Below are 15697 nucleotides of genomic sequence, written 5' to 3'. Positions count from 1 at the left end.
GTAAGGCGCTTGGGTAATAAATTGACCGCACTGCAACCGAGTCTTCCACTCCCGTACTACTTTGTTCTCTCCTGTATCTAATGATCAACATTTCTTCGGTGTATTTTTTTATTTTCTTCCAGGGTTACGCATTTTGTGGCCTTTCCCGCTGGAAAACAAAACAAAGCTGAAGGGCATGAGGAAAAAAAAAGTCTGGTGGGGTTTTCACCTGCCCCTCACTTGGCATTTCCTTGCGTTGAGCGTGGTAAATGCTGCAGCAGCCTTGACAGAAACCCTGCTCTTTTCCACCGCGGGGTTACCGATATCACCCACAGGAGCTGCCTCACGCCCCCCCCCGCCTGACCACGGGCTGCCGGCAGGCGCCCACCCGGGGAAGCGGGCAGCCCCGCGGCAGGTGGAGCCTCCCCAGCGCCCTCACGGCGGCGCTCGGGGCCCGGCCGGCCGCCAGGGGCCGCTGCGGGCTCGGCGTGAGGCGGGCGGGACGCGGCGGAGGCTCGGCCGCTGCCGAGGGGGCTCCCCCCGCCCGGCCCCTCCCGCCCGGCCCCTCAGCGCGCGCTGCCCGCGCCGCCGGCTGCAGCGAGCGCCCCGCAGCCGCCCCGCGGGCACGGCCGGCGCAGCGCTCACCTGCCCCGCGGCCGCTCTCCCCCGCGCGCCGCCCGCCCGCCCGGCCCTTGGGCACGCCCCCTCGCCACGCCCATTGGCCGCTGCGGCGCCCTCGGGGCGGTTTCCGCGGCGCTGAGTGGCCGGGCGCGCCGTCCGTCAGCGCCGCCTGTCACAACACGCCCGGGCTCCTGTCAGAGCGGCGCGGGGCCGCCGCCGCCGCCGCGCTTCCTGCAGCCCCGCTCCCGCCGCCGGCCCCGGGGCCGCCCTCGGGGATGGCCCCGCGGCGGGCAGGAGCCGCTCGCTGAGGGCAGCGCCGCCGGCCGCTCAGCCCGAGTCCCCGAGCCCGGCCCCGTCCAGCCCCGTCCCGTCCCGTCGCGTCCCGTGCCCCGGTTGCCCCCGGCGAGGCGCCGCCGCCCGGCGGAGCGATGGCAGCAGCCGCGGGCGGCCGGGAGCAGCCGGCGCCCCCCGACGCCGCTCCCCGCGCCGACGAGGAGCCCGAGGCGGCCCCTCACGAGGCGGCGGCGGGCAGGAGGCGGGAGCGCCGCAGCGGCGTGCCGGCCGTCGGGGCCGCCGAGCGCTTCCCCGGCGGCAGCCCGGGGCCGGCGGCAGCCCCGGAGCCCGACGCCGGCCTCCTGGAGGCGGCCCGGGCCGCCCCGCGGCGCAGCAGCATCATCAAGGTAAGGGCGGGACGCGGGCCCCGACGGCGGCCCCGCGGGTGCCCGGCCCGGCCGCGGCCGCCTCAGCGCAGGCGGGAGGGGGCCCGGGCGCCTTTGTCTTGCTGACGGGCCGTGGGGAGGCGGGGGCGGCCCCCCGGCCGAGCGCTGCCGGGGCCGTGCGGGGCTCCCTTTGCCGGGCGGGGCCGCCTCGCTGCGGGGCTGCTTCGCCAGCGGGGCGAGGGGGCTGCCCGCAGCCGGCGGCGGGGTGAGGGTGGCAGAGCCCCGGGCTCAGCCCCGGCTCCGTGCCTGAGGCAAAGACCGCGGGCTGAGCGCTGCGAACTGGGAACAGCCGTGCCAGGGGGTGGATAAACAAAACGCCTGCTTTTTTTTTATTTTTTTTTTTCTTCTTCATTTTAACGCTTTGACAATTAGAGGAGACCCGGGCAGTTAAGTGTGAGGGTCCTCGGGAAGTTCCACCTCGGGGTGTTGAGCATCGAGCCCAACAAAGCGTCGAAGAGTGGCTTTTGGTCTCTAGAAGCACCCAGTGAACACGATGGGAACGCTTCCAGTCTGAAGTTACCCAAACACACAGATGCTTTGCTAAATCAGGACCAAAGTTCTGGAAGTGTTCTGGGGCAGAAACCCAGTTCCCTCCTGGAACTGTGTGAAGGTTTTGGGAGTTGTTGGAAATGCGCAGTCTTGGATGCAAATGCAAGCACGCGTTGCTTCTGCAGACTACACTGGCTCTACGAACTGTCAGGAATGGCAGATACACTTTAATGGTTGTTAAATGTGTGGCATTTTCACTATAGGTTGACATTTAGAAATATTATTGAGGATAGAGATGTATCTTCCAGCTGGAGAAAATTTCTTGAGATGCATCCTGGGATGGTGTTAATTGACAGAGATATTTCTGACAGATGAGAAAGTATTAATGTTAAGTAAGGAACTGGTAAGGCTGCATGTGAAATACTGGGTAAAATCTGTTTCATGTGTTTAGAAATGATGCATTCAGACTGAAACAGGTAGTAAGAGGAATAACTAGCATGGGTTTCTAAGGTCAATGGGTTGAATGCTGTGTGAGCATGGCTTGCTTAGCCTGGTGAAATAATAGCAAAGGGGGATGCGGCTGATCTTGAGTGTTATGTTACAGGGCGACAATGCAGTTTATAGGAAGCGTTAGAACAAAAGATGCCTGTATGTAAACCTGGTCTGGAAACTAGAAAACTATTGCAGACCATCGCTGTACGGTCTGAATGGTCATGAGACCATCACTGAGTGGTCTCATATTAGAAATACTAAGAACAAAAATGAGCATATTTCATCTAAACAGTAATTGTTAAGGTGATGAATTAAATAAGATGGCGTGGTTGAGTTTGAAAGCAGGCATCTGAACCTGAGCATTTGCAGGCTGTGTGTCTCTAAGGCATTATGCTGTTGGGACTCCACATAAAGCATGGTTTGGTTTTCCACAAGGATGTCTCAGTGGTATATGTTTTGAAGCACAGTTTTCCTTTGTCATTACACCAGTAACTAACTTGGAAAATACTCTTATTTCAGAAGAATCAAATGATTTATTTGTCTGCATCTTTGGGGGATTTCAGGTGCCCTAGAAAATATTCATCAGGTGCAGAGTGCAAATGGAATTAACGTTTAGAAAGTAAAGCGTATTTCATTTTTTCAGTTTTCAGCTGAAGGACTTTGATAGCAGGAGTTCTGGTTAAGCATTGCATGTTTTGTAGTGGAAGGAATCTTACAGTGTATTCATCTTAATCTAAAATTTCTTTATGTTCAGGTAAGTCCATAGGCAAAGTAGCATTCCGTCACTTTCTTTATACTCATCTTGTCAGGTGGAAAAGAGAGTTTAAGAAAGCAGTGCAAGCTGTACAGTAATGGTGAGTTTTAATTCCGCAGGAGTTGAACACTTGCCCTATTCTCCAATTTATTTCCCAGTTCTTTAAAAGTATACTTTAAGCACTAGCAGTCTCACTGAAGTAAACATAAAGCCTAAATTCTGTAGATGAAGGTGATCAAAATGTACTTCTAACACCCTTTTTTTCCAGCAGTCTTCTAGAACTCTGCAAGTTTCAAGGTTAGTGTCGGAGGCCACAGTTTCAGTGGAAACCAGAGTTGCTTACATTGGAGGGCTTTGGTGTCCACAGGATAATTAAGTGTAAAGGACTGAACAGAGACTTACAGTATATGCCAAACATAATTTGCTGCAGGGAAGTTTTTTAAAGCGAGTAAAATATGAGCCCTTCTAGATAATCTTCAGTGCATTCAAGTGCTCTATATTTGGCCTCAGAAACAAGAGAACTCATTTATACAAAAAGAACAAAATGTAGCTAGAATATTTTTGTTCCCATTTTGTTTTGCTAATGTTCACAGCTTTCCAGATTGAGGTAAATTTGAAACAACGTCTATGAGAAATGATTGTAGCTGTTCATGTACTTCGGAAATATTCGTAATACACGTGCATTATTATTATTATTTTTGTCTTAAATGCAAGGAAGAGGTAAGTAGTCTTACCACAGAACTGGAGCAAGAAAAGATTTTTTTTTTTTTTTTCATGAGGAGCTTGAAATAATCAGTGTATAATGCTAGGAAGACAGAAATAGAGGACAGGCAATACAGCTTAGGACTTGCATGTTTTCAAATAAGCCTAAACATGGAGCACATGCATTGGCTAAGCTACTTTCCAAGTATTTCTGTATTTTTTTCTTGTGAATAATCCAGGGCCAATTGTTTGCAAATAAAATGTTAATTATGACCACTTTGAGGGCAGGAGAATGGAAAACAGAGGTCAAAATACTCCTTTTAGAGGGGGTTCTTCACAGAGAGGGTGGTTGCACACTGGAACAGGCTCCCCAGGGAAGTGGTCACTGCACCGAGCCTGTCTGAATTTAAGAAGAGATTGGACTGTGCACTTAGTCACATGGTCTGAACTTTTGGGTAGACCTGTGCGGTGTCAAGAGTTGGACTTGATGATCCTTAAGGATCCCTTCCAACTCAGGATATTCGATGATTCTATGATTCTTTCTTTACACGGAATGTTTTGCAACCTTTTCTGCTTCAACTTCTAAACAGTGTTGAATGATGTTTTCCTTCTAGCATGTTCCTTTGGACATCGCCATGTACAGGCATTTTAATAAGCAGGTAGGAAGGCTGTGTAATTCATTATGTAATGCCTACTGAAATATTTTATAACTTTCACCAAGATATTTCTGATCAGTGCTTATCAGACTTCTCCCTCTGCTTTGTATGCATGCAATACGTACTTCTGTGGCCATGTGTTTTTTCTTCCTGGATCTCTATATGAAGACAATATAGCAGGTAACATAGCTCTGGGCTTTGTCAGTAATGCTAGACTGTGTCCATAAGGTGAACTACAAGTAGGAATCAAGTCTGTGGAATCAGACTTGAACTGTAGTCACAGCAGACCTATGAGACCTCGTACTTTTAATTAAGTTCTTCCAAAGGCTATGTGCTTCTTTTTCATGTGCAGGTACTTTTTTTTAAAGGCCGTTTGAGTTACCCTTGTGCGTCATATGCTGCTAGTCTAAGAGCTGCAAGGACTGGGATTTTGCAATTAAATTGATCAGTGGAAGAGTGTCAAGATAACTAGCTCTCTTCTTTGAAGAAGTTTTATTTATCCTAATGACATTTTTTAGCTTTAAAAAAACTTATCATATTATTCTTATCAAAAAGAATGCAAGGCTTAATTTCTTCCAGCTTGTGCTTGAAAGCATGCTGACAAAATTTAAATGTTTAAAATACATGATACATCTGTCTGTGCACCATGGCTATATAACATTGTTTTTTTGGAAGACAGTGGAATTGTTCAGGTCTGTGATGATTCTGCAGTAACTTAGGTAGTGTTTTGCTGTGTAAGCTTGCAACTAGATGGAAGAATGATATGCCTAGCCTATTTGTGGAAAGACTGCTACCGAACAAGAGATACGTTAAATCAGTCTGGAAAAAGGCACCTGGTGGGTGGTATTTAAGATCTGTGCAAATTCCCAAACATTGTGGAAAGAGTAACATGGAGCTGTTATTCCTTCTTCACAGAAAATGAAGTAGGGAAAAGCTAGCAATAGCTACATAGCAGTAGGTTTGAAGTAAATGAAAGTATTTTCTGACACAGCATGTAATTAAATCGTGCACTTAACAGCCACAGAAAGCTGTGGCAGTCAGAAATGTAAACGGGTTCAAGCAGATTCAAAATGATAAATTGATGAAGGAGAGCTTCACAAAGCACCAAAAGCATCTGGCTTACAAAGTCCCTAAACTACAAGCTGTTGAGCTTTGGGAAGCTGCAGCAGAGGATTGATTGCTTTGTACTTTGTTTCTTGTGTGCCTATGCGTGCATATACTCCTGTAGCTGGGATACCCGTAGGGGTTGACCTTTACCTAACCTGGTAAGGAGAAATTTAGATGCACTGCTAAGACACACAAAAGAATGTTTTCTGCTATTGCTAGTGGAATAATTTATTAAAAAGAATCTTTTGTTAATTAGTAGTTTAGAATTTTTTGGATTGCAAAGACATAGCTGGCTGTAATCCTTGTAATATTTTCATAACACTGCACCTGGATTCCATGCACCGCTGCTTTTTCATAAACATGCACTTAAATCAGAAACTATACTGGTTGTAGACCTGCTTTTGCCAAATGAATTACATCTAGAAGTTAGAAAAAGCTACTCCATCTCTAGCGATGCCATGGGACTGTTGCATTTCTTGCTGTGATGCTTTCTGGTGGAAGCCCATGGGCATTTCAGACTGGGCTTGACCCCTGCCCCTTCCTTCAAAGCCAAACAATCTTGGTAGGTCAAGTATCACTGTGACTAAGATAACAACATTGTAGTGAGCAGGATTTAGGTCCTGTGGAGTTCTTAGAGTCAAATTAGCAATAATGACTTTCTGTAACAATGTATACAAAGAATTTAATAAAGATTTAAGTGTATAAAATGGGATTCAGGCAGGATTTTAGGTGCAGGAGCCCCATGAAGCTGTCTCGGGGGCTCTGCTACCTTCTTATGCGCTGCTGGCTTTTCAGGATTTACGTTTTATCAGAAAAGTTTCGTACAGATATTTCTGTTGTGCATGCCCAGAGTTGCTTATACTTGCTGCTGAGCATTTTCGTAAGAACCTTGTACCCCAGTCAGTCTATGATTAGTAGGTGAAGGTTTCTTTGCTTTCTATTTCTTGGAGTCTTTCATGTTTCATTTAGACTTTGACAGTTTTTTGTTTTTATTTTTTTTTTTAATATAATAAATGTGATTTCCAGCCATCTCTACACACAAGTAAATTGCTCTTTAGATTAATTTCCCCTGGAGGAGAGCCTGAGGCCTGGCTAAAAGTCCCTTAAAAATCCGTGAGAGCCTTTAGTTATCCACGAGTGGACTTTAGTTAGTGCTTTTAAAATAAACAAACAACACAAGCATCCAGGGCAAACTGCTTGTATGAAAACTTGTAGTGAATTTCTCTGAAGTTGACTGTAAACTGTCCAGTGATTTGCTTGTCAGTTAGTTTGATGTGGTACCTAATGTAATGCACAGTCTCATTAAACATGGAGAGAAATGAATAGTAGCACAGTGTTTGTTGTGCCTTTCCATACAGGATCATAATAGTCAAGATTATTTAAATGCCTTCCACTAAAAGTCTCTAAAGGTGACATTTGTCAGATTGGTGGGACAATGTCCTTTCAGAAGGATGCCAGCAACTGCAACTCAGCTGGCCCGGTGAGCTGCACACGCAAGTTCTGGCAGGTCTTTTGGGGAAGTTATTTGCTAGATTTCCTGGGGAAGAGATAGCAGCTGTTATTGTCAGGAAGGAGAGATGAGGATGGTGATAAGGTTTGGTTTGCCTTTGAAGTATGTTGTGTGCACAAAGACTATTATGTAGAATTTTGTAATTGTTTAGGAATAATGTTCTCTTAGAGTGATGGCACTGGTGGTAGGGCAGCAGCAGAGGAATGTTTTCTACGGTTTTGCAAATATGTTCAGCAGCTTAGTTAACAGAACCACGTTGTCATATATATGCTGAGATGCAAATCCTATAATCCTTATAATACTCTTTTATTGATTTTTTTTTTTTTTGTAGTTCCAATGAGATCAACTACACCTGTAAGAAAATGTTTTATTTGAGTTAATAGTAGTCCATTTGCTGCAGGGAAGGAGAGAGAAAATGTGAAAATGCAAGTAATTATTGTAGAACCAATAATGCATCCTCTGTGGCGAAACATCGAACTGATCATGCTTGCAAAACTAATTAGTCTGTTTTTCTTTCCAGGAAGCAGCTGGTAGGTGTAGTTTTTTTGGTATACCTTGATGATTTTATTAAAGAATGGAGAATGATGATTAATAGAAATATTTATACACTTGTATTTTACTTTTTTCCCTTTAGCCAATATGACCTGGAGGTTTTGTCATGCATTAAAGTTAAGAAACTTCTTTTTTTTTTTTTTTTTGTGTGATGAATTTTAACTTCTGCAAAAGGCTAAATATGTTAATTGGATATTAAAATGTTCTGAAAACATGTATTTGTATGAGACATGTTGGTGTATAACATGTTGGTGTATGAGAGTATGTACCATTGAAGCATTGCTTTTAGTTCTTTCTGTATCGTAAACACTTTCGGTTTTGAAGCCTGCTTATGCACAATACTGTCTCTGGGGGAATTTTCATTTAAGAAATTTGTTGTAATAGTTACTGAGTCCCCAAAACACATTTAAATTGAGATTACAGTAGTGTCTTCCTTAAGTCTCAGCACATTGTTAACTCAGGTTTTTATTAAGCTGGAAATCTCTGACCATTAAGGGTATGTACAGGCTTATTTAAATAACTTACTGGAGGTACAGTGAGATACACTATTCCTGTTCCAGAGCCACTTAAACCAAGAAAATTAGTTTGGGGATTATTTGGGGCAGTATGTGTCAGATGATTTTATTGTGACATGCCTGTCTGAAGGTAGATCAAAGTCTGGAAGCTAACTGACATCAAAGTACATGTATCACTACCTTGCTAGTGCACTGAGAAGGCTTAAATAAATACGTGAATAAATTCTAGCTGTGAACATATACTGTGAAGGTTTGATTCTCTTTCTGAGTTGCATGCTTCAGGGAGTAGTAACACTCATGTTGCATCTTTGATAATCCTGGCAAAAACAGCTCTAAGGAGATAGGAAAAGAGAGGATCCTGAGCTTATATAACTCAGAGCAAGCATTAATTGCATTCATACTGATTATTCCTAGGAGGTTCTCTTTAGGTCTTGTTAGGTCTTATCTCTCCTGATTGACCTATATCATGCTGCTTTGGTACTTCTTCAAGGGGTGGAGGGAGCAAGTTTTTTCTGCCCAGTACCTTGTTCGAGGATTCATAGAGAGGGGAAATTAGTTTGAGTACTGCATAGTTGTCGTGTATTGATTTGCATACCTGTGAACAACTACAGATGGTAGATAATTAGGATGTTAGACAATTAGGTTTCCCAAATCCTTTTTGTTCACTGAAAGTTTGTTTTGGTAGCTTGGATACAACTTGTGAATGTCTGATATCTATTCAGCATGGATCTGCCTTCTCAGTTACATACCTTTCAGGTAAGTCGAGGATCAGACGAAGTGCAGTGCTCATGGTTTATGAGTTTTTGGACCCAAAGTGTCAAGTCATGTTGAGCAGTGATCCTGCAGTGGAAGATGTAATTAGCCATTTATAACAATAGTGTATTTTAGCTGCAGGCGTAGCATGTTTTTAATTCATTAGGCAGTTCTGATGAATTGTGGATCTGTTTTAACTATACATTAAAAAAAGGTATATCTTCTTTGGCTCTTTCAGATAGCATTGGGAAAAAAACAAACAAACAAACAAACACAAAACAAAACAAAACAAAACAGAAAAAAGCAACCAAAAAAGGGAGTTGATTCAATGAAGTGTGAGAAGAGAATATTCTTCTTGGATTCTGACAGTCTTATCCTACTGTTGCTATTTGAACAGAAATATAAAAAGCATTGTGTTTTACTTAATGTTGTTTTCTTGTAAGAAGCTTGTAAAATGCAGTATAGGCAACTCAACTGTGGATGATTTCTGGGTACTTGCATTACATTTTTTTACAAGCTGTACTTTTATTTGGAAGAGCTGTATGATTTTATCTGCTTTGTTCATATAATTTAATTTTATAACAATTTTCATAAATATCTGATTAGAAGTTGCATTTTGTTTGGCTGGAGTGACTGCTGATCTCTGGAAGTCAGAGCTATCAGGGGACAGTACTATGAATGAATTACTGTAAGATCTCTCATCTTTTTCTCAATGAGGTTATGTAGGAGCTTTATGAAATTAATTTAATAAATGTACTAGCTTAATAAAAGGATTATATTCCATTGGAGTATGACACACCTCCAGGCTACTTGGTATAAATAACAAAAAATCCTGTGAGCACTGGCTAAAACATAGACACTGGAATTAATTAAACAGACGAACACCACTTTTTGTACGTGTTGTGTTTTGCAGTTGACAGAGCCCTGTCCCAGAGCCTGCCTGGAAGCTGTGCAGCCTTCAGCGGGAGCTGTGCTGGGGTTGGCCTCACTCTGCGTGTAACGTCCAAACCTTGATGCTGTGCTAAATGCAAAGGGGCTCTGGGAAATGTGGATGTAGCCTTCTAATCTCATGTGAAATGGGTTGTGCTTGTGTATAATCTGAAAATGCAAGTCATACCATATATATAGCTTGTGATTTCCTTCCCAGTGTTATGATTTGCTGTGGCATTTGCTCCCTAAAGCGATGCAGATTTTGAGTACACACGTGATTTTGCAGTCTATGAAATCGGAGGCAGTTTTCACACTGTCATAGATCTAGAATGGATTGGCTGAGCTTTTGCAATATTACTATCCAATCACTGTACCCAGTTACTTGGCTTTGAATGTTCTTCCTCTAGTTCATAAAAACTTAAAATGTAGTTACTTTTTGTTATGGTGATCCTACTTGGAGCTGGCCTAAGTTTTCTGGCAAAACTGCATCAGTTTAAACTGATGAAGAATGGATTTTAGGGGATTGTTTCCAGATAATGGTTGCTTCTATTAGAAACACAATAAATAATTTAGAGTAGAGGGAAAAAAGGTAGAAGCGACTTAGTAAACAAATGCACTTGCCTGAAGTTACTTTCTTGGCAGTGTTGTTGTGGGGTATGCACGTAGAATGCCTGGTAACAAATCTATTTGCATTCCATACTGTTTTTTTCAACATCTTTATGGGCAAGTAGTTCATTTCAAGGGACTGAGCCAGATCTCACTGAGATCAAATTAAAGCCTGTTAACTGACTGCTGAATGTTTTCCCAGTGTCCTTGGTCACCAGAAGTAGGAGTGTTCTTGGCAGCAATGCCTCCTGACTTTGAAGACTTGCTTTTTTTTTTTTTTTCTTTCTTTCCCAAGCCATTATATATTACTTACACTATGTTATATTCTGCTCCTGAGCATAGTCCAGTCCAAAAACTGTTGGCTTCCAGCAGATGCAGCATCGTTCACCATAGCTATGTCTCATGCGATGTGAAATGCAGAGCTCTGTGACTGTTGGAGTGGCATTGAGGGGACTGTCCCTTTGTCTAAAGAGTTTGCTGTTTTGAGGGCGAATGCCTTGACTTCCATTTAGATGGGAACTGGTGTTGGGAAGATGGCCACATTTCTCAGAAAGAGATGAGCTCAGGGAGGAATGAAGAGGAGCACAAAAGGCAGTGAAATGGCAGAGCAAGGCAAAGTAAAGGAGGTGCCAGAAAGCTGCACCTTGTTGGCAGGGATGTGCACAGTGCTGAAGATGTCTAAAGAAGGGAGAGATTTTGCTGCAGCTTTTCAGATCACAGGATGTGAGGTCTGTGAGGTAACATGCACGGCTTTAGGACTACATTCTGATCCAGTACCAGTAGCTGGTAATGCATCCAAATAGGAAAGGACCATACATTTTCTTAGCTTTAGAAATTTGACATGTAGCTGCTGTCTTCCAAGTATCCCTTCTCTGTAGAAAGAGAACTGCACATTTCCTTCAGACCAGCTTTTAACTTCCCCAAAGATACTCGGCTCTCAGCTTGAATAAACTGAGCTCTATCCCACTGCAAGTGCATCTGGCATCACTTTCAGAAATTTGAGGATTTGGAAGGAACAGTGTGGGCACAGTGTTCCATTCACAGGGAGAGGAGAGGAAAGATGAGCTTTCTCACGTAAAAGGTTGCAGCATTTCCTTTCTTGTTTGAGTCATTGTAAGACAAAAGACATGACCCTGCAAAGACAGACCATTTATGTGGTTTAGCAGCGGTGTAACCCCAAACTCTTTATTTCATTTGCAATGTCATTTGCCCTGTTTAGCTATCTGTACACCTACTCAGGGACTGCAGAATGCCTTTAACTTGGATTGTGGTGTATGGCAGCCAGGAGCATATATTACACAGTTCTCCAAATATCATTCAAGGAAAACAATGAAGTATTTACAGGTCTAGATAGGCTGAATATTCAAAAGAACATAGCTCCACTTGCTCAGTTTATTATCTTTCTGTCCATCTACCTATGTATTGTGCATACTTTGCATGCCTACAGTAATTCACAGGTTGTTATGTTGAATTTTTAGGCTAGATCTTGCAGTGTTACACAGGCATAGCAGTGGGAGATGGTTATGTTGCTTACTCTAGTGAACCCAGGAGCTAAACTTTGTAGTTATTGTGAAATGCATGTTCTCTTCAAAGGAGAAAAAAAAAAAAAAAAGAGCATAATTTGAATATTGCAGCAGAGGTGTATTTGTAAGAGTGCAAAATGTGATTTTCACTGCCAAATAACTTTCCCATATTGCAAGTGCTTGTTAGGAGTTATCTGCTACTTTTTGGCCTCCTGTAAATACAAGCTACAATGGTTTATTCAAGAAGGATTTTGGAAAAAAAAAAAAAAGAAAGTGTATGAACCACTCTCAATTTTAAAATGAGATATTCATCAGGAGTTAGCTAAAATTCAAGGTGGTACCAGGTTATCTGCACAGCCATTTGCTTTAGTCCTTATTGAAAGTAAGCTTGTGTGGACAAATACCAAGGGACCTTTTCTTGCAAGGTGGAGAAGTGCCTCTGAAATGAGCGCCAGAAGAGCCAGAGAATGCAAAAGCACAGATGTCGCTCCCATAGCACAGTGGGTTTGCTTGAAAACTGCTGTGCTTACTTCCAGTCTGAGCTGGCACTTTCTGCAGAAAGCTGCTGTGCACATTGCTCTGAGTAGGAAGCGATGCTGGCTGTATCGTGCTGCTGTGACAAACTGCAATCCTGAGCACTCTCATGCCAGCAGAATTGCTTGCCTGGAGGTGTTGTAGTCCTGAGACTTTATTTATTTTTCCTTAGGCCTGTTGCATCAGAGGAGGATTTCATCTGTAGTGCATTTAGATACAAAAGACTACTTCAGAAGTTTTTGGCAAAACTGCTGGCATCAGAAGCAAATGCTGATCTGCACAAGTGCTGAATATTGGCGGTTGTAAAGGAATGCCATCTTTAAGGGTAGGAACAATGAATGACCCTATAGAAAATAACACTAATTTGTGGTTTGGACAGTGGAAATTACTCTTGAATCTTCTTGACTGTGTGTAAAGAGTGTTAAGTACACTGTTGAATTAATACAACAGTACATGAACTCATATTTTTAGGAGTTGATCGTGATTCCTTTCTGTATGTTTAGTGGTTGTTAATAGCGCATTTTCTCTTCAGGAACTAGCTTTATTTCCAGTTACAGGTTCATAGCTGAATCTGTGGGCTGTGTTTGGGTATAACGTTACATAGCCCTTTTGGCTTATTATGCTCCTATGCAGTAATTAATGGATGAATGTAAATATGGGGATAAATGGTAGGAAAGAGAAAAATATTGTAGAAAAGGTGTACATTTGCTGTGTGTTTGTATAGCTTGGTATCACCAGTTACTTCTCAGTTAGGAATCTCGGCTACTCATTTATCTTTACAACAGATTTTACCCTGCTTCCAGATAGTAGGCAACTGATTTCCTCCCTCTTCCAAGTTTATGAAAATGCTTTTTTTGTTTTGTTTTGTTTTCAGGGCTTTGCCACTGTATATTGGTTGCTGTATAAAAGAATTTTCTACGTTGACAAAGTATTCAGGGTGTTTGTCACATTGCTGTATTGATAGTGGCAGTTCCACTGCTATTATGATTTTAAATCTCTTCTAGAAAAGGCTGGAGAAGCTAGCTTCAGCAGCATTTAAGACTCCACACATCAGGGATGCATTAAACATCCTTCTGGAAGGACCTGAGATGGCTGCACATATTACAGAGCTTTTAAATGAGCTTCTAATGATGTCAGATGAGTCCCTAACAACCAACAGATGCCAAGCTTTTCTCGCTTTCTGTGATGATTTAGTGATCAATAGCAGTAAAAGAATCCAGGCAATACAGTAGAGTGTATTGCTACTCGTCTCAAATGGTTGTTTAACTCTAAAGATAAGCTTCTTGGTGTTTCCAGTGATAACAATGATAACAACTTCCTTTGCTGTTGACTGCTCCGTACTCCTGTTTTCTTCCTCTGTAGGGTTTGTGGACTATATGAAAAGTTTACTGCTGTCTCTCCCAGCAGGTCCCTTCCAGCCATGCCTAGCTGCTACTTAAATGATTCATTATGATGATGGATTCATAGCTGGTTTTGCAGACGTGTCTGAGTGCCTTCTTCCTGAAGACACTGCTGTACTTTGTTCTGGGAGGTGTGAAAAGCAAGAAGAGAAATTGGCCTGCCTCTAGTCCTATCTGGAAGCATTCAAGGAGTTGGAGGAGAACAGCCTGGGGCATCATTCTGATCTGCTCTTTAGATTGTGCACAGTGCGATAGTGGGCTTCTAGGGGAGGGACTATTTGGCCAGAAATCAGAGCCTGCAGAGAGCTGTTAACTGCAAGGACCTTTGCCGCAGTCCCATGTAAATGTTCTGCTGGAGAAGATGCAGCTTGTGCTTATTTCTATAGTGTCTGCTTGGAGCTAAAGGAGAGGAGGTTTTGAACACTGTGTTGGTGAAACACACAGAGGTGCAGAATAGTAATGTCATCTTCTGGAGAAGTGTGTTTTCCCTCGAAGGACGGGCAAATGAGGGGGGTAGAGCAGTAGGTGCCTGCTAGCAGTTCTGAGGCAGGCGGAGGCCCGTTTGATAGAAAAGTATCTGTTAACACAGATTACAAAGGTTGTGATGGCCCTATAAAATACTGCTGTTGGACGGGGGCATAGGGAAGGGGGAAGTATGTCACGAATCCTGTTCAATTTCTTGATTAGTATTTCTCCTGCAGGTTCTCCCCCTTACCTCCCCCCGCCATAAGAAAGGATCATCTGTGTGTAAGTTTGTGTTTGTCATGCTTTCTGTTGTGTGAAGTCAGAACAGAGGGGGTTGGCATCACTGGATGTATCTGCTGGGCTGGGGAAACAGGCTGGGTGCGGACAACCCAGGCGCAGTGGGAGAAAGCTGACAGCGTGATTTAATAAGGCCTTGGCTAAATATTTCGGACCTTTTCTGGAATTTGTCAGCTGTTTTTAAACATGTGCTTTATCTCATTTTTACAGCCAAATGCTGCTGCTCTTTTCTATTTTTAGTCTTATCTTACTGCCTAAAAATAGGACACTTCATTTTATTGGAAGGAAAATGGTCATCAGTAAATGATGAAGATCATTAATTATGTTGTCAAACAAAATCATACATCAGCAAACTTTTGTCTGGGTGGTAATGTTTTTTTACCTTGTATGCTGGAATGCCATCTATGATACTTTGAGACCACAGCAAGTACGCTGACTGCTCTCCAAATGACTGCGCTGGTCAAGGCACTGCGGCGTTGATCAACTGATATCTGTCTGATCAACACTGTGTTTGATCCCTGTGTGGATCAACACTGGTCCCCCTGATTCGATACTCACCACAGCCTTGTTACTGTCAACTCAGAATCTGCCCGTTGCTTTTGATTTTTGGCTTTGCCTTCGGTGGGGCATTCTTGGCAAATGGGAGGACAATTAGCTAAAGATGTAAAAACAACACGTAAAAGTCCAGATTAAATCCCTTTTGAAAACTTTCAGGAAAAAATAGTGATTTTAGTCCACGGTCATTTTGACTCCTTGCTGGTGATGGTTCAGCTCTTGGTAACACGTTTTGGTTTAATGCATTTAGTTTCTTATTTCTGCACTATCCTGGCATAGTTCAAAGCTAGGTGTTAATTCAGGTACTCTGGTGCTTTTGGGGTTCTGCCTGAGACCACCTTGTGCCATAGTTAGGGGATCAGGGCTTGTCAAAGCATGCAGGGGTGGTTCACTTTGGCTTAAAGACTGTTGCAGGCTTCTCTACTTTGTCATCACTGAGCTGGTAAGAATGACAATAGCCTGTTGTCAACAGGCTTTAGCATTAATGTTCATCTTTTAAATCGTATTTTCATATTTCTTTAAGCTTGTGTTGTATTTG

General features: G+C 43.3%; 1 protein-coding gene across 1 annotated transcript in view; it reads left to right on the top strand.

Annotated features, from left to right (window-relative positions):
- Positions 1–1028: 1028 nt before the first annotated feature.
- The window catches only part of PLCL1 (phospholipase C like 1 (inactive)), a gene marked incomplete at its 5' end in the record, with an annotated part of 187284 nt that continues 172615 nt past the window's right edge, over positions 1029–15697 (top strand). The window contains one exon of the mRNA XM_084288624.1: positions 1029–1280. Coding sequence (XP_084144750.1) covers positions 1029–1280 — 252 coding nt within the window. The remainder of the gene's footprint in view (positions 1281–15697) is intronic.

Source organism: Netta rufina (assembly GCF_964035555.1).
Source record: "Netta rufina genome assembly, chromosome: 6".
In the NCBI taxonomy this organism is placed as follows: Eukaryota; Metazoa; Chordata; class Aves; order Anseriformes; family Anatidae; genus Netta; species Netta rufina.
The sequence above is the reverse complement of the archived record's forward strand: the minus strand, read 5'-3'. Positions and strand labels throughout refer to the sequence as shown.